The sequence below is a fragment of the Falco biarmicus genome, chromosome 4, assembly GCF_023638135.1.
Source record: "Falco biarmicus isolate bFalBia1 chromosome 4, bFalBia1.pri, whole genome shotgun sequence".
In the NCBI taxonomy this organism is placed as follows: Eukaryota; Metazoa; Chordata; class Aves; order Falconiformes; family Falconidae; genus Falco; species Falco biarmicus.
This window is the reverse complement of record NC_079291.1, coordinates 74,216,008-74,243,919: the sequence shown is the minus strand read 5'-3', so window position 1 is coordinate 74,243,919 and position 27,912 is coordinate 74,216,008. Positions and strand designations below refer to the sequence as shown.

The window sequence follows — 27,912 nt, the reverse complement described above, 5'->3', positions numbered from 1 at the left end:
GCGGGGGGGGAGGGGGCACGGAGCCGCGTGACGCCGGTGCGTGCCCGTGACGCCATCAGCAGGCGCCGCGGCGGCGGGCGGCATGGCGGCGGCGCGGTGGGGCCGGGGCCTGGCGGCGGCGCTGCGCTCCCGAGCCGGGCCGCGGGGGCCCGCAGGTGAGCAGGGGCGGCCCCGCCGGTACCGGTACCGGCCCGGGCCCGGCCGTCGCGCTGGGGCCGCGGGGGGCGCGGGGGCCCTGGCGGGCGCTGGGCCCAGCTGCGCACCCGCGGGGTGCCACGCTTGGGCGGCGGCAGCCTCTGCGGGGGGGGGCACACCTGGCACCGGCACCGGCACGTGCCAGCGGCCCTCCCCGGGGGCCAGCTCGTGTAGGCGCGTATAGGGCACAGCGCGTGCTCGGGGGCCTCTGCGGGCTCGTACCGGGCGTCTGGCGTCTTCCGGGCGCTGAGCCCGTCCGGGTGCGTTGCCTGGCACGTATAGGGCCTGTAGCATGGCCAGGCCAGTGTCGGGGCTAGTGTAGGGCACCGAGCGTGTTCCAGCCACGTAGCGTATCCAGGTTCATTTCCGGCTTATACAGGATGTAGAGCATGTCCGGGCTCAGCTGTTGGCTCATGGAGGGTATATAGCATGTCCTGGTCAGTGTCCTGGCTCGTGTAAGGCATCTAGCATGTTCTAGGCATTTAGCATGTCCAGGTTCATCTGTTGGCTCATATGGGGTATATAGTATGTCCCGGTTAATATCTTGGCTCATACAGAGCGTATAGTGTGTGAAGGTGTTTAGCATGTCTGGGTACATGTACGGGCTCATAGGCAGCATAGCATGTCCAGGTACATCTGTTGGCCCATATAGGCTATACAGCATGTCCCAGGGACATGTGCTGGCTCCTACAGGCTGCATAGCATGTCCAGGTACACCTGTTGGCCCATATAGGCCGTATAGCATGTCTGGGTACCTCTGTTGGCCCATATAGGCCGTATAGCATGTCTGGGTACCTCTGTTGGCCCATATAGGCCGTATAGCATGTCTGGGTACCTCTGTTGGCACACATAGGCCGTATAGCATGTCTGGGTACCTCTGTTGGCCCATATAGGCCGTATAGCATGTCTGGGTACCTCTGTTGGCACACATAGGCCGTATAGCATGTCTGGGTACCTCTGTTGGCACACATAGGCCGTATAGCATGTCTGGGTACCTCTGTTGGCCCATATAGGCCGTATAGCATGTCTGGGTACCTCTGTTGGCACACATAGGCCGTATAGCATGTCTGGGTACCTCTGTTGGCACACATAGGCCGCATAGCATGTCTGGGTACCTCTGTTGGCACACATAGGCCGTATAGCATGTCTGGGTACCTCTGTTGGCACACATAGGCCGTATAGCATGTCTGGGTACCTCTGTTGGCACACATAGGCCGTATAGCATGTCTGGGTACCTCTGTTGGCCCATATAGGCCGTATAGCATGTCTGGGTACCTCTGTTGGCACACATAGGCCGTATAGCATGTCTGGGTACCTCTGTTGGCCCACATAGGCCGTATAGCATGTCTGGGTACCTCTGTTGGCCCATATAGGCCGTATAGCATGTCTGGGTACCTCTGTTGGCACACATAGGCCGTATAGCATGTCTGGGTGAGTGTCCTGGCTCGCACAGGCTGTGCGGCATGTTCAGCTCCGCTGGGCACAGGGGTGGCAGCGGCAGCATTCTGTTCTCTGCCCGTTCCCATCCCAGGGGACCTTACGGCTGAGCCCGAAGGTGGCGCGTTTCCCAGCAGTTGCTCCAGGTTCCACCTGAGGCAGCTGGCAAGGCCGAGGGCCGAGGAGATCCAAGCCCGGAGGTCCCGGCGGCAGAACGTGCTGCCTTGCCGGGGCCGTGGTGCGCAGGCCTTGAGATGCACTTGTGCGTTGCCAGTAACCGGGGTGCGGTCAGGAGCTCCCTGCGTGTTTTCTGCGAGTAGCCCCTGCCGCGCTCGGTGCTCCCTTATCTGCTCTCTGGCTCCTAATCGCCAGATTTATAGGTTGTCACTGCGGTCTGTGGTTTCCCTGTGGGTTACGAAGAGAAAATGCGACAGAGGAAATCGTGTGACAAGTAGGGTCGCTACGAGGGTCAGACTGTTAGATTTATTGTGCCGCTGATTGCCACCGGCGTTTCTGGGCAATTCCATTCTTCCACCACGGAAGTCCCCAGTGGCTTGTTAGCGTCTCTGTCTGAGAAGGAAGCCATGTGCCTCTGCTGGGTTAGATGTGCTCCAGCAGAGCCAGAATTTTATTCCTTAACCTGTCATTCAGGTCCTTCAGGGAAAAGCCAGCTGGAGCTGTGTGGGGTGGAAATGAGGAGGAGGAGGTGGTGTCCTTTCACTTGGATGCAGGCGGAGGTCCCTGGCTGTGGGGACAGCCATCCCTTCCCTTCGGCTGTGAGAAGTTGGCAGTGTTTTCTCTTGGCTCCACAACACTGAAGGCTGAAGCTGGCGCAGAGCTTTTTGGGAGCTGTGCTGGCACAAGCGGATCAATCAGGGAGTCTCCTCTCCCCAGATACCTACAGGGTGGTGTGCCCACCTAGAGAGCCTGTTCTTCTAACAAGATGGGGGCTGGAAGCATTGTATTGCTAGTGCTCTTCTTTGCAAGAGCATCCACAGCCTTGCAACTGCACGGCAATCAGGCTGTTTTGGTAATGTCTGCTGACCCAAATTCTCCTCTTTGTTTTGAGCCGTGTACTGCTTTGTGCTCTGTTTCCCCCCCTAAATTTCTAACTGACGCTCGGCTTGGCTCCCTGCAGACCTTTTCCCAGAGGAGGCTGTGTTTCCTGGGCGGTTGGTTGGGCTCAGGAATCACTGAGGCATTCTGGTGCCCAGGCTGAAAGGAGCCCCCAAGACCTGGGTCCTTCTCTTTTCTGTGGCGTGTTCCCTGTGTGAGCGAGGCCGCTCCGTGGTCATACACACAGGATCACTTAAGATTCACAGAGGACTGGAAGCTGAAGTGTGGGTGTCTACCACCTTTTATGGTGCAGGTGAGGCAGTGATGCAAATAGGAAGGTATGTGAACTGTGATAAAGCTCAGCATTTTATTAACTCGATATAAAAAGACCTGATTTGCTCCAGCCCGTGGCAGCGCTCAACTGGGGCAAAAGCCGTTCCTTCTTTGCTTCTTAGTCTTAGGAATTTGTTTCTCTGGCTCATTCTGATTGTCACTCAACCTGTTAATTCAGCAGATACTTTCTCAATAGCTTTTGCATGCTGATAATTGTGGGGTTATATCCAGAACTGCTCAGAGCCTTTGCCAGGCCAGGGCTCTGCAAGAGACAAATGCTCTGAAGATGCTGCAGTGTGCATTTAATGAGCTTTGCTTCTACCTGGCACAGGGCGGGGTGTTAATTAAGGTTGATAAGACCAAATATTACATGAATCCAAAAGTAACTTCTGGAACTGATGGATGGTGATTTATTATTGTGTTTTAGGCGTAGGGAGACAAAAGACATGAATATGTAAACAGTTATAAATAGCTGTAGTTTCTAGAGCCTGCTAGTGGTAGTAGGCTGGGGAGGCGACCCGTTTATTGGCTCCGGGGCCTTGCTGCCTGGAGGTCTGGTGGTAGAAGTGGTCTTAAGGTTAGCACAGAGCTGCTGCTGGTCTGCTTCTCTCTTGGGTTCTGGAGTCAGGGAGGGAGAAAAATTCCCTGTTTTGTTTCTGCTGGTTGGGAAACGTGTGTGTGTGTGCACATACAAGCGTAGATGTTTCAGAGTGTCCTATACTGCCTAGCATAAAATGAGCATAAGATTTGTAAACATGTAAATAAAATATGTAAACCCTGGGCTGACTCAGGGCTTTCCTTTCCAAAGCTTGATGGGGTGGACAGCCACGCAGTGAGTTCTCCGCTGCTTCCCGCATCCATCACCCAGGCTGTTTCCCTCGTTGCTCTCTCAGATGAGCCCAACAAAGGCAGTCAAATGAAAGATGAAGAACGTGTCCTGTGATAATGCGGCAGAACTGTTTGTGACGCAGAGAGTGAACAGTTATGTGTGTAGGAGGTGTTCAGATGCATTAAGAACTATTTGTGGGCTCTTTTCTTTAAGGGCAGAATGACTGGGGAGTAATTCAAGCTTCTGGCTGGAGAAGTGGATCTTGATTCAAAGCTTTCTATGAGGAGGAGGAAGAATGAGGACTGACAGCCTCCTCAATCAGCACTTGGGGATGAGGCGCAGGAGCCAGGAGAACTGTTAAAGCTCAGGGGGTTGTGTTCTGGAGGGAGCGAGAGCTCAGCCTGATGGTCTGCAGCAGCAAGACCTGTTCCCCATGACCATGCTGGCTGTAGCATCTGCTGAGGTGCACAGGGGGGTTGCAGAGTGTTTGTGAAGGGAGCCTGAGAACCTCCCAAGCTGGGCTGGAGGACAGCAAGGGGTGTTGGGAAAGGGCTGGGATGCTGAGTTCACTCAAGGGCTATGACAAGGCGGTGGAAGGTTCAGGATGGAGCTGAACACTCCCAGCCTGTCAGCTGGGCTGGAGAGGCTGTTTCCAGGGAGGTCAGAGGTGCACTTTGGGGCTGTCACCATACTAATGGTTCTCAGTTCAGTCTTTTGGTGGTTTTGTACCCATTCATCCAAAGAAAGCACACCTTGAGAACGTGCCTCTTGCAGGCCTGGGGTGTGAGGTTTGCCTCCTTTCCTTCTGTGATGAAACAGCCTGCAAACACAGAGGGAGTCGTAAGAAAAGCCTGGGCTTGTCATGCTTCCAGCTGCTTTTGCCGCTTATCCAGCGTCTCCCCACTCTGCCCAGGCCATCCTGGTTGCTCCTCTGCCTCCCAAACCAGCCTCGTCCACTTATGTTCCTCGTGGGGTTGGGGAAGGCCGAGACACCGCCTGCCCCCTGTGCCACGGCACGTTTAGATTCGCACCCTCCGGGTTCTTACCCCGGCACAGGCTGTTCTCACTACAGTTCAGAAATTGCAGCAAGTAACTGGCCTTGGACAGAGCTCTGTAGTGCTCTAAGTGCTCCCTTTGTGGCCAGGTTTGGCTTCGGTGTATCGAACAACAGAGAGAAGACCGTTCAGTTCACCCGGGCACAGTGGAAGGAGGAGAACTGGGAATCCCAGTCCTTAGTGGGGCTGGTACGGTTTCCTGACCTCTGTCTCGTTTTCCCCACTGATCGCTTTGATGCCTAGTGGCTTTGTGGTTGCACGTGCTGCTTACCCAGGGCTGGCTTTGTTGGAGGCTGTAATCCCTGTGCTCTGTTGACAGTGCTCAGATGGTCAAGGGCCAGATATTTATTTGCCATAAAGTAACTGCTCGGCTGGCTGCTGGGGGCCAAACAGGGCTGGCTGGCGCCGTTCTCAGGTATGGGAGCTTGTTGTAAAGGAGCCGGTTACTGTCAGCGGGAGGAAAATAAGAAAATAAGCAGGAGGAAATAGATTTTGGTCCTGATGGTAACTGTTAGTACAGCATCCAGAGAAGCTGCGTGTGCAGCAGAGGCATCTCCTGGACGTGCAGGCTGCCTTGCTTGGAATGGGGTTTTATGCTTTCACTGACAGTAACGTGGGAGTTGAAGTGTTCCCTGTTCCCTTCAGCTTGGCCAGATAACAGCAATGAAGGCTGCAGACTGCCTCTTCCTCACTGGTTAATTTGTTGTGCAAGCTACTAATTGTCATCTTCTGGCTAGAATTTTAATTCAGAAGAGACACACTCAAAAGTAGCAACTTGCCCTTCTTACACAGTGAAGGCAGTGCTGGAGGGAAATGGTGGGTGTTGGGTTGCAAGGGAACTCCAGCCTTGCTCAGACAGTGTAACTCCCCACATGATTGCTTAAGTGGGACCTTTAGCGAGGTTGTTGCTGCTGATACTTGTGATGTACACTGAAATTTTCAATGGTGTCTTCTAGCAAAAGGAGCAGCATGTCTCCAAAGACAAATACTCCGACATTGGAGCCTCCGGTACAACATTCCTGCCATGCGCATTTCTGCTGTCCAGACATACAGCACGCAGACAGTGGAAAGCAAGGAAGAAGAGCCCCTGCACACCATCATCAGCAACACGGAGAACGTGAAAGGTGGGCATAAACACAGATTTGTGGGAGCGCTCCTGGGGTGCTGGCAGACCCGGGACAAGGTCTGGGTGCAGCCGTGCTCTGACTGTGGGGGTGAGCTCTCTGCAGTAGTGTTTCTGCTTCTGGAGGAGATGCAGGATGCAGGTCATCACATCCTGCTGGCGGGCTGTGGTCTGAATCTGCGTTGCACCATCACCTCCCCCAAACTGAAATGGGTAAAGCAGAATGGCCTTTACAGAGAGATGAGGCCATCAAGACTGTGGGAAGAAGTGGCAGCCATGGGCTTAACCAGGCAATTGATGGTCATGCATGCGTGTAGAGGCTCCACAGGCGCTAGAATTTACCTAAAAAGAGACTTTTTGTCCCAGAAGCAAGCTGTGCCTGCCCAGGTCATTGCTGTGGGTCATGGAGAATGAGAATCCTAGTGTCAACCTTGTCAACCTTTTAGTTAGAATGAATTGCTTTGTACATCTCCAGGGAGAGGCGCTTTAAAGTGAAGTCACACAAGTTATTCAAGCACAGAAATAACATCTTAACAACATGCTCCCGTGGTTTTTCCAACTGCTTTTGAGACTGCCAGGCTGTGAAGCCCTGAGTGGGGTTGATGCACTGCTCCTGCTGCTGTCCACACCCCAGCTTCACCCCCGTCACAGAGGAATGTAGGTCCTTGCCAGCAAGACATGGCAGATGTGACATGTAAACCGTGGCTTTCCCCATGTTGCTTCAGGGTTCTCTAATGCCTCTAGCAAGAGAAATTCTGTTTTTAAAGGCTAAGGATGGTGTTTCAGCTGAGATGTTTTGTAGTGATATCCCTTCAGAGGAAAATTCTCTTTCTGTTGAGCACAGCTACCCACCTGCATAGGTAGCTGTACATATGCGCTCCCTTGCCTGCTCCACAGAGACATTTGAGAATCTGCCTTTTTCTGCTTAAGGCTCTGAGTGTTGTTTGGGCATGAGAACTGCTACCTGGCTGTAGAAGCTCTTGGAGAAGAGCATGTGCAAGGTTGTTCCCTTGAAACTGGAGTCAAGGAAGAGTATGGAAGGCAGGCTATAAACCACGGGAGGCACTTGAGAATGCGGCTGGGGATTGCATGGAGTCATGCATAGGAGCAAGGGGAATCGCCTTTCACTTCTCATTTACTGATTGCCCTGCAGCCCAGACATGGTGACTAATGTCCTGCTACTGCAGGCTTTGTCTGCTTTGAGGTTTGTGTGCCAGGAGCTGAGGTGCAGAGGCCAAGTGCCTGCTTGGCAAAGTGTGCTGCCTCGTTAGGGGTGTGTAAACAACGTCTTTGTTGTCATCTTGTTGGAGGTCACAGTTACCTGTGTCCCATCCTGCTTCAGGCTTTCGCTCCTAGGAAGCTGAAGCATGTGGTAAGACTGCAGTTTTGCCTTCCTTCCCAAGAGGACCCTGGTGAAGTGCCTTAAAAAGGTGTGTTTGTGATTTTTGTTCTAGGTGCAGCCTCTAAACATGAGTTTCAGGCTGAAACGAAGAAACTGTTGGACATTGTTGCCCGTTCCTTGTACTCGGAAAAGGAGGTAAGGCACCCACTACTTGCTAGTAGATTTTCTGTTGGCTAAGTCCTGTCTCTGTCAAGGGGTACATCCAAAACACTTTTTCTGGGAGAATACCTGCTTGGTTTCCCAGCAAGTCCAGTGCTGTTCATATGTTGTGCTTTCTTGAACGACGTTTTCTTAAGACACCTTGAAAATGTATTTTCAGAATAATTTGTAGGTATGGCCAGGTGACTCTGTGAGCCCCAGAGCCTCTGCACTTCAATATTGAGTTCAGACAAACTGTTCTCCAGGCAGATAATGGGGAAACACAGGTCTTTTTCTACCGAGCTGGAATTAGTTTGTGAGTAGGCCGTGAGTTCCCAGGTCCCTGGGAGTCGGTGCAGTGGACAAGGCCAGGCTGCAGTGTCAGATTGTGTTTCATCCCCAGGTATTTATCCGGGAGCTGATCTCCAATGGCAGTGATGCACTGGAGAAACTGCGTCATCGGCTGATGGCAGAAGGGAAGGCCTTGCCAGAGATGGAGATCCATCTGCAGACAGACAGTGGAAAGGGAACCATCACTATCCAGGTACCTCCCTTTGGTTACAAGAGCATTATTCCCTGCTGCTCCCATCACTAGCCCTTGTCCCATGAAGGATCAGTGGAAGCTGAGTGGCATCATAGCCCAGTGGATTCCCAAGCCAGCTTGAAGATGTGTTCTGTTCTCAGATGGACTCCGGTTCATGAGGCTGTAACCTCAGGATTTGATGAGAAATTACAAATTTGTCTGCTCCCTGCTTGTCCCTACAGGAAAATTTGCTGTTCCTTCCTTCCCTATTAAGAACTACCAGTAGTTTTTCTCCCAGTACCTCGTCTGGTGCACTTCCCAGGTTGTGTGTGCATTTCTCACTAGTGAAAGAGTTGGGAGTCTGGTTTCATCCTGACCTTTGGTGAGGATTTCCCTCACCTCCTTAAGTCTGAAGAGTTACATGGTAGCTTCCCTCTCACCTCAGCTGCTGGGAGATGCTGGGGTGGTGAGAAGAACCTCGCTTTACTGATTGTCTCTATTTCCTCCTGCTCCAGGAGAGACCAAGTCCAGCTGATGCTGAGGTTCTGCCCTAATACAGGTGGGACTGTAGATTGCGGCAGTACCACAGCACTTACCTGTCCTCCTTTCTGCAGCCCGGGTTTTGATTTTCCCTGCTGGTGCCAAAATACTTAGCTGGAGCTGGGCAGTCAGTGTAAGCATGCTCACCTGTGGGCCCCGGTGTCTGAGGGAAGGTAGAGCCAGTCCTTCTTTCTGTACTTTGATTGCTCTTGTTCGTGGCTGTTGTCCAGGGTGGAAGGCTGGGACTCAGATTTGCTGCTTTCTTGGCAAAGTTCTTAATGCAAAGGCAAACTGGTAACTTTTCTCGTGGACCAGTGTCAGCCATGGGTGTGTAGCTCTGGACTGTTCCCAGGAGAGCAGAGAGTGAGGCAGAGCGCAGTGTAGGAGTGAAGGCTGAGCGGGTCCAGAGGAGATGTGGCACACACAAAACACACGGTCTGGTATTTTTCACGTGGGACAAAAGCACTGGCTTTTAGAGGCTGCTTAGTTATTTTATACTTATGATTCTCTGCAGAACAGGCAGCTGCGGTTGCCATGGGGAAGTTAGTGTTCATCAGTGGGCAACACAATCATCAACCCAAAGATTCTCAAACCGTAACGCAGAGGCTTTGCTGTTCCTATCACACCTGACTATTGCATTTTTCTGACTGCTGTGTAACACCAGTTCCTTAAGGAGCTCTCGCTTAGCCCCAGGCAGGCTGTCATTCCCACCTTGCTCTCCTTCTTTCCCTTTTGAGCCTGTTGTGGACACGTAGCCTCTGACTCCATCAAGACGTTTGTACAACTCATGCCCTGTAACTATGGAAGCTGTCCCCTTCTTTGGCAGTTTGGTTAAAGAGACCTGTTTGCCCACCTCGCAGATAGGGTACGTTTGATGTCATACCCAATTAGATGTGTTAGGGATTTGTGTTTTTATAACCCCCTACCTGGCTGCCTATGCATCCCTAATGCGACTAAATGAGTCTTAACTAGGAAGCTTTAACTGCAGCAATACTGCTCTGTTAGAAGGGAGAGAGAGCAGCGCTACTGCAATCTCTTTTAATAGGTTTGCCTTCTCAGTAGTGCCTAAAGCTCCTTAGCTCCAGTGAAGGGTTTATTTATAACCTCTTGAAGAAACATACTGCATATAATGATTGCTTTGAACAAGCCTCATTCAGAACATTTCCCTACCTTTCAGGATTGCAGAGGTGCAAGAAAACTTGCCTGCAACGACTGAGACAGAGATGGACCTGTCCCTTAGTCGCTCTTTTGTATTCTGTACCCACTAGGACCTACCAAAACCGAGGCAGCAGGTCCCTCATATGTGATCTGCAGCAATGGTCGCCCCATTATTTTTTTCTAGACAGGTCCTGTTGTCTCAGTCTGACCCCTGAGTCCTTCTCCTCAGATCTTTGTGCTGCTCTTGGCCTCTGGATCTGCTGAATCTCTCCCTTCCCCTTCCAAACGTTGTAGCATCTGCTTGTGTCTCACTAGTTGAGAAAAGGCAGGTCTGTACGTGTGAGGGTCTCTGTTACAGGCGTGTTCCTGGGGTGCATTATCTAGTTCTAGTAAAGGACTAAGTTCAGCTCTGTTAAGTGGCTGCGGTTCTGCTTATTTCTCTGCCAGGACTGACTTCCAGTCGTAAGCATAGCAAGACTCGGGATTTGAATACGATGGCCTCATTCGGGGATATCCTGCCTAAGCATTGCCAAGCATTGTATCTGCTAAGAGGGAAATGTCCACCAGACTACACCACCTCAGTTCCTTCACCAAAGTCCTGTTATTTTAGCAAATCCCACTGTTTCTTCCACTCCTTTGAAAGCTACCTCATTCTGTTTCTAGGATAGCTCCACCTGGCAGCAGCCACCGCCTGCAAGGTCAGATCTGTTAAGAAAATCCATTTGAAAATGTTAGGGGTGTGTTTTCACCGAGGACAGATCTGCAGAGCTCTGCAGTTCTGCATGCTAAGGCTTTACAGAGTTGGTTTTGGACCCTTTAACGTGGGAACAGAGGACGCCTTGTAGAGACTCCAAAGCCCTGTGACCACAGAGCTTTCCTTCAACACGGGTGCAAGGCTCCTTGCGGTGCTGGGCTGTGCTGCAGTCGGTGTCACTGCTGCGTGGTTCTGCCATACCGCTCTGTGGTGGTAACCTTCTGCATGTGTGAGCTTGGGGGCTGGAGCCATGCTGGTTGCTGCTGCTTAATTTAGGGCTAGGACAGTGCTAGCAGTTGAGAGGAAATTGTTTGAAATGTTTACAGAGCTAATGGCGGCTGCTGCTGCTGCTGCGTGAGGGAGTGTGACTGCTGTTTTAACAGGGGTAAGCAGCATAATTGCTGACAGAGCTTGGGCTGCTCAGTTCTCTTTGCCGGGCTTTCTTCTCACTGTTGCAGTCATCCAAAATCAGTGTCTGTGAAGCCACAAAATAACAAGTTTGCTGTGTTTGGGAGGAGTTAAAATGACTGCAAACACCACTCCTCCCTGCAACAGCTCCCTGCTTCACTGAGCAGATCTCTCCTGGTCTATGAGTTCTGAACAGTCTGCAACAAACACTGGCTTGGCCGGAGGCTCTAGTGAGGAACCAAGATGTTTGGGCTTCAGCAGTTCAATGCAGCTGCACCGGCAGGTCCAACAGAGCTTGGTGCAGGTGGGGAGCCAGTCCCCGTCCGTGCTGGGTCATGTCCCAGCAGCCACCCTGTGCTGCCAGGCTGCAGCAGAGAGAGGGTTACATCTTCAGCTGTGTGCAGCATTGCAGCATCCCTCTGCCACTTGGGCTTGAGGAAGCAGGGGAGCAGGAGATGAGCAGTGATGCAGGTAGAGGTGGAGGGGTAAAACTGGCTGGACTTTGACAAGCCTTAGGTGGAATTAAGCTTACAGAAATGTGCCACTGATTGCAGGGGTGGGGTAAAGCTTCCAGTTGTTGCATCATCTGTAACAAATAAGCCAGGGAACCAGAAATATAAGTGCATCTCAAATAACCTGTGGCCTAGGGAAGGACGTGCAAAATCTTCTGTTTTCTTCCTCTTTGTGCCAGAATAAGAGCATGTCATATTTAAAAATGGGAAGTTCAGAGTGGGTAAGAGGAAGTAATTTTCTGAACAGTGGGTATTTAGACCTGGATGGGTGGAAGCTGAGCCTGTAGCAGCGCTCAGCATCGTTGAAAATAATGTTAACACAAGGGTACTGGAAAGGAAAGGAAACCTCAGGCTCTCTGCTTCGGACGGCTTGCATGTACTAGGCCAAGATTATCTTGTATCGATGTGCATCAGTTTTATTGTGGCTTTTTTCCTGTTGGTTGCTGCTGCAGATGCCATATTGGTTCTAAACTGGAACGCTGCTCCAGTGTGGCTGCTGTCCTCAACTTGTGAATTTTAAGTCTCTTTAAGCAAGGCATTTAAATAACAGGGGGAGGGTGGGACACAACACCACCTGCTATTCAGACATTTTGGGATTTTGTTACTTATCAATTGGTGAAAGCAGTATGTCCTTATTTTATAATGTAGTCAGTGTTCTTCTGATGCCCTGTTGAGATTTCACACTGAAATAAGCATTTCAAGTGTTCATTTGGCAACAAAGCGAGATGAAAGACACAGTAGCTCAGACATGTACTAACTGCAAGCATCCTTTCAGATGCAGCCGTGGCAGAGGCAGCAGTTAATGGTTAGTTAATGCATTGCTTGGTGTAATGCAGTTCTACAGTACCTTAAATTGGGCTCAGGTAATGAGCAAAGATGTTACATTACCTGGGTTCTTGTTCACCAGCTAAACTAAGCAGTTTGTTGCTTTCAACTAGATTTGTTGCTGTAATTTTGTGCAGCTTGTTTCTGCTTTACCATAAAATGTGACATGAATACAAGAGCCACGGACTGACTGATTTGATGAGACAGTGGGGCCAAAGCTGTTTGTTTACCTGTCTATCAAGGCAGACGGAGGTCCTCAGGGCTGCAGAGCAAACAGGATTTCGTGGTGGGAACCTTGAGGTACTGCGTGTCCAGCAGTTATCCCACCGTCATTACACAGGACAGTCTCTGATGAAAACATCCACAAACCCACACCACAAAGGTTGGAACAAAGTGCAGAGAAAGCACAAAGGTCTGGTGCAGTTTGACAGCAAGCTTTGTGCCTGGGAGGTCTCCACACACAAAAAGGTGCTAAAAGCGGCTGCTGTCTCCTCAGGATAAATGTTACTTAGTCTAGAAGCGTAGTTCAGCAAGTGTGGCCACAGAGCTCTTTGTGGTCCCTCAGAAGGTGGGGTGAAGGTCTGTAGCCTGCTGTGTAGTCTTGCAGAGAGACAGGGCAGTAGTGGGGATGGTTCAGGGGGAGGCTGTTCACTCTGCACTCAGGGAAGTCCCAGAAGGGAAATTCAACCAGGTGAGTAGGTTGTCGTTTTGCTGAGTAACAGAAGGGCTTCTGTAATTAACCTTCAGCTAATGAAGTGTCAGCACACTGGACTCTGTTTGATGGCATACAGTGGTTGGTTTCTCCAAGCTGTGGAGAAGCATTTGGCACTTTGAACTCTGAACGTATCCCTCATTTCTTGTAATTTGTGAAGCCCCATGTCCATTGTGCAGCCCCATGAAGCATGTTGCTTCATGCTTTTACGAATAACTCTGCGGTGGCTGTTTTCAGCCTGATAAAACTTTTCTTGCAGACTGAAGGGTGGGCTTGAAACTGCCTGCAGGGGAGGAAAGGTTGTATTGTTGATGGTGGAGCAACAGCAGCCCTCGCAGTTGTGCTGGGCAATGGCAGGTAGAAGGTGTTTGCAGGGGGTCGTGCGGTGACACGGTGGTTGCTGGCAAAGACGCCCAGAGGCCGAGCAGCAGCCTGAGCAACAGCCAGCGCAGCGGGAGTGATGTGAGAAGGGCAGTGGAAGTCCTGCCAGCTCCTTCCTTGGATTTCACAGAGCTAGTGCTGGCAGCACTTGCGTCGGCGCAGCACAGGGCTCACTGTTCATGGGCAGGTTCATTTGGTTCCCATTGCTGAAGAGGGCCTGCTCTGCAGAGCCCAGTTCCCGTCTTTCTGCTGCCACCGCTTTATTCCCCATTCCCTGGAGCAGCACCGTCTGGTGCAGGGAGCTGAGAAGCACAGTGCAGCCGCAGGAAAAGCGGGCACAGTGGGAGTAGGTTGGAATCTCGATGGTGTTTTCATCCCAATCCACGCAGGTGTTTGCCTACGGTAGGAAATGTCTGCTTTGCCAGGATCTTCGGCTGGCCACCTAAAAGGACACTTCCCACTTTCCCTGGCAGCGGCTGGGCGCTGGTGTGGGAGCAGACTGTTTTGAGCCGTGCTGTCTTTGTTCGTTGCGATTCACCCTCATCAAACTAGTCTCCAGGAATTGTCATTAAGCATTTTGCAATAAGTTTGGCAGGGTGTTCAGAATTCAATAGCTGAATAAATTTACGGGGTAGGGATTTTTATTTTTTTTTTTAACATACTGGAATTTGGGAATGACATGCTGTGCTATAAATAGGAGTGGATCAGAGGACTTAAGAGTTCTGTTCAGAGTCTGGCATGAACAAAACCTGAACCAGATGCTGAAAACTTTTCTTTCTGGCTTTTTCTTCCCTGGGGGAAGGGACCACGTCAGATTCCTGATCTTTTGCCATACCCTGTTTGTTTTTCCTGGCTTTTCATCTCCCACTGTTGAGATCTTACTGGGCATCATCCCTCTTCTCAGCCAAGTTGACTGACTAGCCTCACCGTATTTAATCAAGGGAAAGGTGTTGCTGTGCTGTGACTTGTGGGGATGCAGAAAAATCCCTTACCCACATGGCACCTCACTCAATAACCTCACAAGTCAACCACAGTTTGATCCTTTAGTGGAGTTAAACACTATATTAAAAAATGCGTACTAACATTAACTTACTTGGCTAGTAAATAAGCCCAGTAAATGCCCCACATGGGTGGTGGAGGTACGCTGTGCCACCAGCCACTCTGGCACCTCACCTCCAAGCCATCTAGCAGCAGCCAGTTCCACTTCAGCTCATTTTGCTGACTCCTACATGCCAAACCCCACCCCTGCACTGACAACACTGGGAGTGCATCAGCCTGCTTCTGGGATGTGCAGGCTGCTGTCCGCTGCACTTACCGCTCACAGGTACTCAAGTAGAGCAGAACTCCCACATAAGCAAGAATCACCTTTCACTTGGCTAATTTTCACACTGTTTTCGTCTTACAGAGTGGCTTAGAGGACCTGTAAGAGTGGCTTCTCAGGATGTTTCTGTCAGTTAGAGAAGCTGCTGGGATCTGGGAGAGGGAATGGCACTTGGTTTTCAGAAGTGGTGTCCTGCCCTTCTGAAAATTAGCCTGCCCTTTGCTTCTGTGGAAGGTGTGTGTGGAGCCAGTTTGAAAATACGTTGGACTACAAAGTGGGAGAGATTTTTGTTGGGATCCTGTGTGAGAGGGTGGCCATTTCTAGCTGGGGTTTGCTGTTACCCATATTGCCTTGGGGGCATGCAAATGTGCTGTGGCAACAAATGAATTTGCAGCCTGGTCTGAGGCTTGCTGCAGCCTTTTCTGGATGGTGGTGGCACAGGGTCTGCTGCTTGAGAGGTGTGCACTAGCAGCAGGGAGATGTTTATCTGCACACAGCAGTGCAAATCTGTATTAAAGTGGGGATCACAACAAGCCACGTGCCTTTGGAGCATGTACGGAGCACTGTGAGGTGTGGCCAGTGCACTTGCAGCTGGGGTTCTCCTGTTCCTAGAGGCACGGTGATACCCAGCTCTCAGGGAGCTGGACATTGACAACTTCACGCTCCAGTCTTGTGGATCATGTAGGGGAGAGGAGGAAGGAAAAGACAAAGCAGATGGAGATCAGTGAATGTGGTGCTTGTAGACAAGGGTTTGCATTACCTGAGAGTTAAGGGATTCACTGCTCTGCCATTGATTCCTGGTGTGAGGACATCTGTTCCCCACCTGCAGGCTGGAAATAAGCTGGTTCTCACTGCTCCTCAACAGCCCTTTGGACCCATTCAGGGGTGGGAGCTGTCTCTGTATGTGCACGGCGTCTGGCACGGTGAGGCCGTGGCTGCAATGAGATCTCTCCAGCACTGTCACCCTGTGCATTTTTAGAGGCATGAAGAAACCAGCTTGCCTTGGTATGGTTTTGTCTTCTCTCGAGAAACAGCTTGAGTCTCTGAGCTTTCTGGTGGTTTACAGCCACAAGGCAGCTGTGGCTGCCCCTTGGAGCTGTGTGCCTTGTGAGTCCGCTGTCCTCATCATGTGCAGGTGGAGTCACAGCTGGAAGTCTGTTGTTGTATTTACTGCTCAGCTGGCTGGGAGAGAGTGGGAGTCAGAGGTGGAAGTTGCTCAGGTGCTGTTTGCTAAAGCAATGCTTCTCTACCGATATTTCAGCTACAACTGCTGTTTCTTTTCAGGACACAGGTATTGGGATGACCCAGGAGGAGCTGGTTTCTAACCTTGGTACCATTGCTCGGTCAGGCTCAAAGGTAACTTGGGATGAGGCACCCCTTCTTCCCCCCTTAGAAAAGTCTTCTCCAATTACAGCCACTTTTGTTTTCCCAGTAATTTCTCATTCTGTTTTGTCCCTTGGCCCCCAGCCCAGCTGGGAAATTACACCCCTCTCGGAAGGTGAAACCTGCCTGTGGAGACTTCTAGCTCTTAATGGTCTCTGCTGTGTGCTGTGGGAGGCCTATGGTGCCCAAGCAGCACTAATGGGCCTGGTGGGTAGTGCTGCTGTGCTTGGGTACCCACACGCCCAGATGCCTTCCTCCCAAAGCCATCATTCTGGAGGGTCACATGCTCACTTGGCATTCACCTTGTGTCTGGGAGGGCAGCAGCTGTGTCCTCGTGCTGGCAAGTTGAGATAGATATATATATGTGCCTGTTTTGGTTTGAGTTTTTTCACATCTCGAGTTACCATTTTAAGGTTTCGTGCTTCTGGTTGACTGAGGCCTCATTTGTTTTCCTTTACTGCTAGTGGCAGTGAGGTTGCCCTAAGCAATGCTCCCCTTTGCCAGAGGTGCAGTCCCTGTGGGAGAAACCCTTTCCCTTGGGCACCATCCTCGGATGATGCTGAAGTAGGAGATGAAGGTGCTGGAGTGCCAGGCTGCAGTACCTGGTGTAGGGCTGCATCAGTACATGAGGACCACAGCTGGAGGGTGGACTGCAGCTTCCCCGTGGTACCTGAAGTCACTGTGTGTTGGTTTATCTCTTGTTTGTTCCTCCAGGCTTTTCTAGATGCTCTGCAGAGCCAAGCTGAAGCCAGTAGTAAAATCATTGGTCAGTTTGGAGTGGGTTTCTACTCAGCCTTCATGGTGGCTGATAAAGTGGAGGTGTTCTCACAGTCTGCAGAGCCGGGCAGCCCAGGCTACCACTGGTCTTCAGATGGGTAAGGCTGCAGAATGGGCTGGAAGCGTGTGGGGGTGCTGTGTCCAGACCAGGCACGGACTGAAAGCTGTGCAAAGCCAGATGGGGCTGGTGTGGTCTTTCATGAGTGGGTTTACTGGTTTCCATCCTGCTCAGATTATACATGGCAGTGAAGTGTGGCCGCATGTGCCATTGTGAAAACCACAGGGACAAACTTGCTTTGTCAGAGCAGGTGTGCTGTGGACAAAGAGAGTACCTGCCTCTTGTGTTCCTTCCCTGCAGGCAGCAATCATCTCCGCAGTGCTCCATACTGGAGGGACAGATTTCGTCTCTTTGGTCTGGTTGTCCCCTTTGTTTTTGTTTGAGGACATGCGCAGTAGGCAGGGCTTGGGCAGTGCTGTGGCTCTGTAGGCACTTGCCTTCTCTGAGTTGGATCTGTGTGCTTATCCTTTGCTTTTTTCTTGACGTTGCAAACATCTGTGATGGCAAAGCTGTGGACTGCTGGACCATGTTGAAATTGGAGCTTCTGGGGCTGACAAGCTCTGCATCCCCTTAAAATCTCCTAGGAATAAAGAACTTACTAAGTTATTTAAATTCTTGAAAAAACATCTTGTAACTGAGACATCAGACTATCTTGGGCTGCAGTCAAGCTGCTGTATACTGCAATCTGTATTGCTGTACACTTTGAAGGCTTGTTTGTCTGTCATCGCTGCTGCTCTCCCCTGGGTCAGTGCTCTCACCAGTGTTTGATCCCCATATGGCATTCACTTAGCAATAGGGTAGGAACGGTCATCCGGAACAGGCTGTCTTCAGCAGAGCACAGCTGCTTTCCATTGCCAGTTACTGCATACTCCAGTGGAGATAAGAATGAGGGCCCACAAACAAGTCAGAGTTGTTAAGGGAGAAGGCAGGAGCCTGGGTGTTGCAGTCACTGTAGGAAATGAAGGAGAGGAGTTGAAGGCTAGGCTCAAACAACCTGAAGTTTTTTTGAATCGTAGAATCACAGAATGGTTTGGGTTGGAAGGGACCTTAAAGATCACCCTGCCCTGGGCAGGGACACCTCCCACTAGACCAGGTGGCTCCAAGCCCCATCCAACCTGGCGTTGAGCACTGCCAGGGATGGGGCACCCACAGCTGCTCTGGGCAGCCTGGGCCAGCACCTCACCACCCTCACAATGAAGAATTTCTTGCTAATATCCAATCTCAGTCTACCCTCTTTCAGTTTAAAGCCATTCCCCCTTGCCCTGGCACTACAGGCCCTGCTACAAAGTCTGTCCCCAACTTTCTTCTAAGCCCCCTTTAGGCACTGGCAGGTACTGTAAGGTCTCCCCAGAGCCTTCCCTTCTCCAGGCTGAACCACCCCAACCCTCCCAGCCTGTCTGCACAGGAGAGTTGCTCCAGCCTGCGATCATTGGTTTTTTTTCCTTCTCAGTAGAGGCTGCTTGGTGTCTTTGCAGAGCAGTGTGTCCTAGATCTGGTGGCTCTGCAGGGAAGACAGCCACATGTTTTGGGGGCTTCTTGGAGGCACAGAGAGCATTCAGGCGTTCGAGATTCTTTGCCTTTTCCTCTGAGTGCTGAAGTGTTGTGTGTGCTCTTAGTTTAATAAAACCTTTTTATGTCTCATCATGGATGTATCTGAGGTAAAAGCTGACACAGTGTCTGTTTCTAATCCTAGTTCAGGAGTGTTTGAGATTGCAGAAGCATCTGGTGTTAGAACTGGGACTAAGATTATTATACATCTCAAAGAAGACTGCAAGGAGTTTGCAAATGAAGACCGAGTCAAAGGTGAGTGGAGGAGGGAGATGCTGTTACCTGCTGAGGGTCTGTGTGAAATCTGTTGGTGCTTCATGAGTAGGAGGTGAATTTACAGTGGTTTTCCTCTCCTGCAGCAGCACCTTTCACCTACTGTTACTGAGGAAATTCTTACTGTGTTGTTTTCACAAGCATGATTCTTCTGTGTCTTGTTTCCATTCCAGAGGTGGTGACAAAATACAGCAACTTCATCAACTTCCCACTGTACCTCAATGGGAGAAGAATTAACACATTACAGGTGAGCAGGAGGGCCACAGGCAGGTCGCTCATGGGGATGAACCATTATAATCTTCCACTGGAAAGAGGAAACGGCATAAAGCTGCTGCTGTCCCTAGAAATAGAGAGGGTTGTTCAGCATATCACAGACCCTGTAGTGATCAGTTAATTAGAAGAGGAGACAGTCACACACAAGTCATGCCTGGAGCTGCTTGTTGGCACTTGTTGGAGAGAATTCTTGCAATTAGCAAAGCAGTTTTTATTTGTAGTTATCTTCTGGATCTTCCCTTAATCAGAATTATAATTTCAATGCTTTATAGTACTTATTTGTACTTTAAGCTGGGTGACGTATTAGTGGTGCAGGGATTGCTCATATCACTGGTGTGCTGACACCTCTTGCTGCAGTTCTTTCTGTCCTTCAGACAGGGTAGCCAGTGATGGTGAATGGCTGATTTTCTTAGTGGCTCAGCTCACAGCCTGAATTTCTTCACAGCTCCTAGCTGAGCACTGCTTGATGCTGGTATTTTCTGACCACTTAAAATTATATTGCAGCTAGATCCATTTCAGTCAGAAGTTCTTGGCACACTTGCAGGAATCACCTAGGTGAAATTAATTATCTTTAAAACAAAAATCTATGAATCATTTTCTTCCAGCGGCTTCTTTTCTGGTTGTGTAAAGCTTCCTCACCTAAGAGAGCAGGTAGAGAGCATGTGTGTGGGTTTTTTGTTTCTTGGAATGTGGCACTGAATGCACAGACTTTCAAGACTGTACTTAAGTATTTTATCATGTTGATTTTTTTAAGGTTCTGTAATTTAGGTTATTAGTCACTGATATTTATTTGAATTCCTGCATAATAGTGTTTCTGTTCTAAAGGCTTTCTAGCTGTTTCCCTTAAATTGCAAAACCAGAAACAGATGTAGACAGCTGTTCGCTCTTTCTACCTGACAATCAATAGAACAGACTCCCTAGAGAAGAGTAGTACTAGAGCAAGGGGTGAAATGCCCTTAATAAGAGTCATGTACTTGTATCTTCTTATCAGAAAATGTTTTCCCTTGAGATACAGCAACAGCTTTATTCTCAGTATGCTCCCATTTCAGGCCTTTTCTTTATCCAGGATCTTGGGTTTGTGTTTTTCCATGCATGCACATCAGTTCACTGTAAACAACACTGTAGTTAGTTCCCTGGTGTGGATTTTCCCACATAAGCTCCTGAAGGCTTGCCATGTAGTGGACAATGTGGAATCAGGGGCTTTTCTGGTCTGTGATAACTGTAGCTACAAGGAAGCTTCTGGGAAAGCAGCAGTTTACCTAACAACAGCTGCTATAAAGCACCTTAGTACCCAGTTGAGTCTGTAAACCTACCTGTTATCTGCAAACCCTCCAGGACACTTGCGTGTGCTGGAAATGTTATGAAGTCACTTGGGGAACAAGGCTTTGAGGCAGAAGAAGCTTAAGGAGTGTGGCAGCATGGCAGAGCTGCCAGAGCTGTGAATCCCTTGGACTCTGGTAGGTGGAGGGTGGGCTGGATGTTTCTGTTGCCCCCAGTAATCACTCCTGTCACCGCTTAGGGCTTGAGTGGCAGAGTCGCCTGGCTGGAAACACAAGAGTCTTAGCTGAGTCCCAGTGCTTGTGAAATAGCCACAACCTTCCATGTCTTTGCTAGATGCCAGTCTTTTGCTGAGGTACTGAAAACTTAAATATGATGTGAGCATGGGCTGAACACTCCAGAAAGCGTTGCAGGGTTTAAAGCAGCAGCAGGTGGAAAGCATGGCTATGGGAAAGGACCTGGCCTGGAGCTCACGGCTTCAATTCACATGTTGATGTGTGGAGCAGTACTGCTGGAGCACTTCCTGACCCTGCAGCGGGGATGGCAGAGTGGTTCACAAAGCATCCCCTGAGCTGCTCTAAATCAGCAGAAAACAGGCAACCTGGGTTGCTTCACAGGCACTCAGCTGACCTTGTGGTGGGATAGCGACCTCCGTCAGGGAGGCGGGACAGTTGCAACGGACTCGCTTAAATTTCCACTTTTCTTTTGCTTGCTGGTCAGGTCTTGAGATACTTGACTAGTATTGCCAGTCTGCTGAGCTGTGGTAACCGTCCAGGACACTCTTCACCAGTAGCAAGCATGAGGCAGTAGAGGTTAGCCATATCCCTTCTGTTCTGGGCTAAACAAAACTGCCTTACCTGTGTTGCAGGACAAGAGTACCTCTGTGAGAGGGACAGTAATTTGTTAGTTTGGGATAATGTGCCTGAACCATGATACATCCCACTGCTCTCAAGCTGTGCAGAGGAGTCTGGCTGTTGGAAAGATCATATTTCCTTACTCCGGCATCCTGGCAGGAAAGCGTAGCTCTGAAAGAAGAGCCCTGCACCATGAGGCCACAGGTCTTGAGACCTGATGGGAACTCATCTCCCTTCTCCTCCACAGGCACTCTGGATGCTGGACCCCAAGGACATTGGCGAGTGGCAGCACGAGGAGTTCTACCGCTTCATAGCACAGGCTTACGACAAGCCCCGCTACATCCTGCACTACAAAACTGATGCTCCCCTCAACATCCGCAGCATTTTCTACGTGCCTGAGCAAGTACGTGCCCTTCTGTCCAGGGAACAGTGGGACATCTGCCCAGTTGCTATGGAGAGGAGAGAATAGGAGAGCTCCTTAGGGAAAGGAGGCAGCCAAGGCTGAAGAATGGCAAGGAGGAATATCCAGTGTGGCATCTCTGCAGCAGGCTGAGTGCCACAGGATAGTCGTGGGGATAATGAGGCATGACAGCAGTGGGAAGGTGGCTCAGATACGACCCTAGGGAAGACAGCCAAAATTTCAGTTCTTGTTGGGTTCAGCACTGATAGGGAAGACCACAGTGTAACCTGGTCAGTTGGTGCAGCCACAGAGACACTGCAGCACCATGTGCCGCTGTGCACCCTGCACAGTGCTGGTGTTACCCTTCTGTCTCTCGTTCCTGCAGAAACCATCCATGTTTGACATCAGCAGGGAACTGGGCTCCAGCGTTGCCCTCTACAGCCGCAAAATTCTCATCCAAACCAAAGCTGCCGACATCCTGCCTAAATGGCTGCGTTTTCTTAGAGGTGCGTGCTGGGACCAGGAACAGCAGGCCGTGGGCCATGGCTTCCACAGGGGGTGAGGCAAGGGGCTGCCTTTCGGAGCCTGGCACTCACGTTTGCCTCGCTGTTCAAAGATTGCTCTGTGTTCCAGGTGTTGTGGACAGTGAGGATATACCCCTGAATCTCAGCAGGGAGCTGCTGCAGGAGAGTGCCCTTATCAGGTAAGCAAGTGGTAGATCCTGTGGACTGCTGAGACTCTTGCAGTTTCTTGCTGGTTGAGGAGGGAACATTGTGGGATAGTTAGATGGGCATGGAGGGACCTAATATGTAAGCTGCAGCATTTCTGTCCTTGAGAATTTCTGTAGTCTATCAAGTGAGTTGTTCCTCAGCCATGCTGGTCACACCTCAGGATGCGGGAGCAGTGTCCTGTGTCATACAATCTGCTTGGGCCACGTGTCCCTCATGTCCTAGACTGCCTTTCAGTATCTCTGGTCTACAACAGTAACAGTGGATTTGCTGTTTAAATTGTCTGGTACCACCGAATGGTTTGGAAAACAAAACCAAACAGTAAGTCAGCTGTCAATACTGGGAAGCTGGGCCTTACCTTAGTGTCACCATTATTTATGTGTAGATCCTCAAACAGCACCTTGTGCCTCCGGTTTCCAGACTTTCTGCAAAGCTCTGCTGTGCTCGCACACACGTTTGTCAAAAACTGAGTGCCAGCCAGCAGGGTTTTCACTTGGTGCTGAGGCCCAGTGAAGCTGACTGCTGGCAGGCCAGTCTCCTGTAACAACCCCTGAGATCTGGCTTTGGTTCTTCCTTCCTTCTTGTCCTTTGAGTCCCCTCTCAAACATCTGTCGTTGTTGGAAGCTGAAGGAAATATAAGAGTAGGCTCTTACTCCTTAGCATCGGTGCCATTGTCTTGTTAGGTTTGCTGGCTAACTTTGTATTCTACAGCTGGTGAAATGCCTCTACCTTCACTACAGTCACCAAATTAACCCTGTCACTTCACAGTGGATTTTCAGGCCTTCAGAAAGGGTTCCTCCAAGCCGCTGCCTTGCCACATTTAGGGATAGCCATGGGAGTGAGACAGATGCCCTGTGCATAGCTGGTTATGTACTGCAGCCTCTCTGAGTTATGAGTCAAACCTTCAGTGAAGGTTTGAGCTTCAGCAGTACATATGTACCACAGCTCTACCTATCTCTCCAGCTCAAGAGCTGCTCCTGACTGAGAAAGAACAGAAGTAAAGCCATGAGGGAGAGGCAACAGTGGACCCAGAGTTTCTTCTTTGTCCTCACATTTGCAACTGCATCGCTAGAACACTGCACAGGGAGAGAGATGTTCACCTAAAATCTCTTGTCTTGGTCTAGCAGCTATCTTTAAAAGGCTTGTTTCTGCTGCAGGAAGCTCCGAGATGTTTTGCAGAAGAGGCTGATCAAGTTCTTCATTGACCAGAGCAAGAAGGACCCTGAGAAATATGCCAAATTCTTTGAGGACTATGGGGTCTTCATGAGAGAGGGGATTGTCACAATAGCAGAGCAGGATGTCAAGGTACCAGGAGTCCTGAAGAACTGCAACTGATGGGAAAGATTACTGGCTCCTGCCGTGACCTGGGAAGAGGGGGATGCTGCTTCTCTGTGAATCTTACATGCCTGTAACTTGTGTTCCTGGGTCTAACAAGACCTACAGATTCTGTAGTGCCCGAACTCGACTTTTTATGACTGGGTGCTGCTTCCCACTTAATTCAAGACCCTGCAGAGTCTCTGTACCCACACTGTGTTGTCAGCCCTCCCTGATGCAATGTGAACTACAACAAGCAATAAAGTAGGGCCTTCCCCTACTGTTGTCCTCTGCCTGGATTCCCATTTCCAGGAGAGCTTGACCTACACCCTGTCTAGGTCACTTTTCTGCCTCCTTAATATCTGGAGCAGGAAGGGAGGGACTCAGAAACTCCTGAACCTTTTTGGAGAGCTGCAAATAGGCCTGCATGCTACAAAGAGAATTCTTGGGGCTGGGAAGGTAGCCAGGTAGAGCTACAGTTGCCTGCCCTCATCTGACAGGAGGACATTTCTTCCAGGAGGACATAGCGAAGTTGCTGCGTTATGAATCATCTGCCCTGCCTGCAGGCCAGCTGACCAGCCTGACTGACTATGCCTCTCGCATGAAGGCAGGGAGCAGGAACATCTACTACCTGTGTGCACCCAACCGGCACCTGGCTGAGCACTCCCCATACTTTGAGGCCATGAAGAAAAAGGATATGGAGGTGGGTGAGCGGTGTGCCATGGCCAGGGTAACACCCTGAGCTGCTACATCAGTGGTCAGGGCTTACCTGGATCTCAGAGCTGAGCAGGGCAGTGAGGCCTGTGATAGACCCCCACCACTGTGGTGCCTTTGCCTGGGCTCCCTCTGTCTTCCCTCAGACTGGCCAATGCAGTGTGAGGCCAGGAAGGACCTGTCACAGACCCCATGCAGGTGGGTTAGTACTTGTGCAGACGTGCTGACATCTGTTTCCTTCACTGAATCCCAGAGCAGAAGCCTAGTTGCTGCAGAGCAGGGCTGGTAATGGTGTTACAGGTGCGCTCTGCGGGCAGTGGCCCTTTCAGGATTGGTGTCAATGCTGGTTCTCCTGTTGCGTGGGGCAGCATGACTTGAGATACGGATCTGCCACCCATAGTAACAAAGCCCTCAAAGGGTTTGCTTTCATTTGGAGCCCTGAGCAATAGTCACCACGGGGTTGAACCTGCTTGTTTCCCTTCTGATGTTCTTGCTGTGTGGTGCAGAGTTGCCTTGGGAAGGAGGAAATGCTGTTACATCCCAAACAATGTGTTAGTGTCCCTTTTTTGCCACAGGTCCTATTCTGCTATGAGCAATTTGATGAGCTGACACTCTTGCACCTTCGGGAGTTTGACAAGAAGAAGCTGATCTCGGTGGAGACAGATATTGTTGTTGATCACTATAAGGAAGAGAAGTTTGAGGAGAGCCGCCCAGGTATCATGAGGCTCCTCTGGCCGTTCCTTCTGCATGCAGTCCTGCTGCCTGGTGCCAGCCAGTGAGGGTGCACCTCCTCCAGTGCTCTTGCAACTCCTGAGCATGTGAAAAGAGCACTCCGTTCCGTCCTGCCATTCTCGTGCTCTGAGGCAACTTGCAGTTCTTGCAGATTCTTTTCATCCCACGTGACAGAAGTTTAAGCAATTTGCTAATTTTAACAGATGGAACCTCATACATAGGGTTTCCATGATCTGAGTTTTAACAACACACGTACATTTGGTGCTCTGATGGAGGCAGGCAGGTACTGGCAGGGCGTAAGCCTGGCCTCTCAGGGTATGGCATGGTCTGGGATGAGGGCATATATGTAGGTCTGTGCTGCACAGTGCTGCCTTCCCATTTTCACAAGAGAATAATTGGAAGAGAGAAATGGAAGTATGAAATGGACTGAGCTCAAGAGTAGAGCTCGCTGTCTGTTGGTGTGCTATATATGCATGCTCAGATGTGCCCTCTTTCCCCTGGCAGCTGCAGAACGTCTGACAGAGAAAGAGGCTGAGGATCTGATGGCCTGGATGAGAAATGCTCTAGGCTCTCGGGTCACTGGTGTTAAGGTATGTATTCCATGTCTGGGTAACTGAGTACAGGAGATCCATGGAGGTAACAATCTAGGGAAAAAAGGTGGCTGACTGCCGATCTGCTGCCACAGATTGATTTTTCTTTGGACCCTGAGAGAAATCACTCTTCTCCGTGCCTCCTTTCTGTAAATTATATGAATGCTAGCATTTGTCATTTGGATGGTCAGCATGACAGCAGAAAAACCACATCTTAACGTGTAACGAGCAAAGTCCATTTTACTGGTTTATGCTCAGGTTACCAGAAGGACAGGCTGGTGACTGCCTTGCCTGTGGGCTAGAAAGGCTTATTGGCAAGAAGTGCTTTGGGTCCAGCTGCAGGCTGCTGCCTGTGGACCAGTGGGGCCATTTGGGCCCCCAGCTTCCCTGCTGCTGGTTTAAGCAGCTTCTGTGGGGCTGGGACGAATCATGTGGAGGCTTGGTGTGGATCTGTGCTGAGGAGACTCTTGAGTCCTTGAACCTCCCCCACCTCTAACCCGTGTACGTTTTCCATCTTGCCACTGATCGCTGGTTTTGCCACAGGTGACTACACGGCTGGACACCCACCCCGCCATGATCACTGTGCTTGAGATGGGGGCTGCCCGCCACTTTCTTCGCATGCAGCAGCTGGCCAAGACCCAAGAAGAGCGTGCCCAGCTCCTGCAGCCCACCCTGGAGATCAACACAGGGTATGGGGGAACAATACCAAGTGCTAGGCCTGGGGCAGTGCAGTCTTTCTGGGATGGAGTCAGAGAGGAGGCAATTCAAGGCTCCCAGTTAGCAGAGCACTCCTCATTAAGTGCGGTGCATGCCTTAATCTGTGAGGCTTGCATGGCACAGTTGACATGAACCACACACCCACACTATATTCAGCCCTCTGAGGCCCATGGGGTTTATAGGGACAAGATAGGAGAGAAGAGAGAAGCCCCCAGAACAGGAGCAAGGAAGCTGGAGCTATTTTGGCCTTTAGGTAGAACCTTTTCTGTCCCACCTTAGCTTACCTGCTTATTGTGGAAATACATTTCTCATTGTGTCCAAAAATACCACGTCTGAGTCTTGATCTCTCTCTCTCTTACAGGCATGCTCTGATTAAGAAGCTTAATGAGCTGAAGGACAGTCAGCCTGATCTGGCCCAGCTGTTGCTTGATCAGGTGAGAGCCAGTCCTTCTCCAGAAGCGGCAGCATCCTCCCCAGCACCAGCTTGCAGACCACATGTGGCAGGGAACAGGGTGAAGCTCTTGTAGTGGGCAAGAATCCCATCCTTCTGTCGTCCCTACTCTGGGTGTTTCTGGTCCTTGTGGTCCATGTGTTTTCCTACTAGATGGCCTAGAAGACACGCTTGGTCTCAGCATGCAAGACCTGGAGAGTGACATTCACTTCCTCCTCAGCTCTCATGCAACTTGCTCTTGCAGTGTATTTAATAATGCTTTTTTCTTTTTCAGATTTATGAGAATGCCATGATAGCAGCAGGACTGAATGAGGATCCCAGACCAATGGTGAGCCGGCTGAATGAGCTCCTCACCAGAATCCTGGAGAAGAACTAAGCCCCAGAAGACTGAAGGATGAACTCTGTGCTGATCTTTCTTTCCTCAAGTGCAGTCACCCTGTCGGCTATTGCACCATCTGCTTGCAGGCCCGGTGCAGCAAGGAGTTCACGTGGCAGAGTGCTAGGGAGAACGCAGGGGGCTTCCAACCCTCACTGCACAGGGAGGAGCCAGTTGTAATTATTAGATCATATGTCATCAACCTGTTCAAAGTGCGCTGTTCTTAGTAGGAACAAAATGCAGAGGTTGCTGCTAAAACAATATGGTCAAATTTCTGACAAAGTCCCGAAGAACCTCATTTCATACTGTTTCTGAAATGGCCTTTCCCAAAACAGATGTTGGCAGCAAGATTCCCAGTTAGGTTTGTGAGTACACCCCCGCCACACACTGAACCGCTGTGCACCATTGTGCTCCGAACAGGCACTGGCAGAATTAATTTGTTAAGAAACCTCCACCTCTGACCAGGCAGGCGGAGTTTGCCAGCATGGAGATAGATTGCTGCCGTTAGCAGATGCAGATACTGTTGGTGGAACATGTCAATACAATCCCATGGCAGAAAAGATGACCAAGCTGCTGGATAATTGAGTTCATCCTGGTCTTGCTGTGGAGAAAAGGAAGTAACTGGGAAACAGCTTTCTAGTGTGTGGCTTTCTGGAAGGTCTCCAGGGTTTTTGCCTCTTCTGTGGGATAAACTGCATGTCTAGCTGCTCTATATCTATGATAAATAAACTCTTCTTTTCCAGA

The 27,912-nt window shown here is 50.4% G+C and overlaps 1 protein-coding gene across 1 annotated transcript; it reads left to right on the top strand.

The window, feature by feature from the left end:
• Nucleotides 1-27,912, top strand: TRAP1 (TNF receptor associated protein 1). The gene is made up of 18 exons (XM_056338687.1): nt 1-155; nt 5,862-6,029; nt 7,483-7,565; nt 7,972-8,112; nt 15,987-16,058; nt 16,800-16,960; nt 18,614-18,723; nt 18,915-18,988; nt 21,394-21,549; nt 21,932-22,052; nt 22,180-22,249; nt 23,432-23,579; nt 24,106-24,291; nt 24,878-25,016; nt 25,539-25,624; nt 26,168-26,313; nt 26,703-26,775; nt 27,067-27,912. The coding sequence occupies exons 1-18, from the start codon at nt 83-85 to the stop codon at nt 27,166-27,168; spliced, it is 2,109 nt and encodes a 702-aa protein (XP_056194662.1). The 5' UTR covers nt 1-82; the 3' UTR covers nt 27,169-27,912.

What these genes read in the sequence shown, in the direction of transcription:
- TRAP1 (XM_056338687.1), top strand. Translation starts at nt 83, where the DNA reads ATGGCGGCGGCGCGGTGGGGCCGGGGCCTGGCGGCGGCGCTGCGCTCC. An exon ending in CAGGAGAGTGCCCTTATCAG is followed by an intron (nt 22,250 to 23,431) that starts GTAAGCAAGTGG and finishes TTTCTGCTGCAG; the next exon opens with GAAGCTCCGAGATGTTTTGC. An exon ending in TAGCAGAGCAGGATGTCAAG is followed by an intron (nt 23,580 to 24,105) that starts GTACCAGGAGTC and finishes CATTTCTTCCAG; the next exon opens with GAGGACATAGCGAAGTTGCT.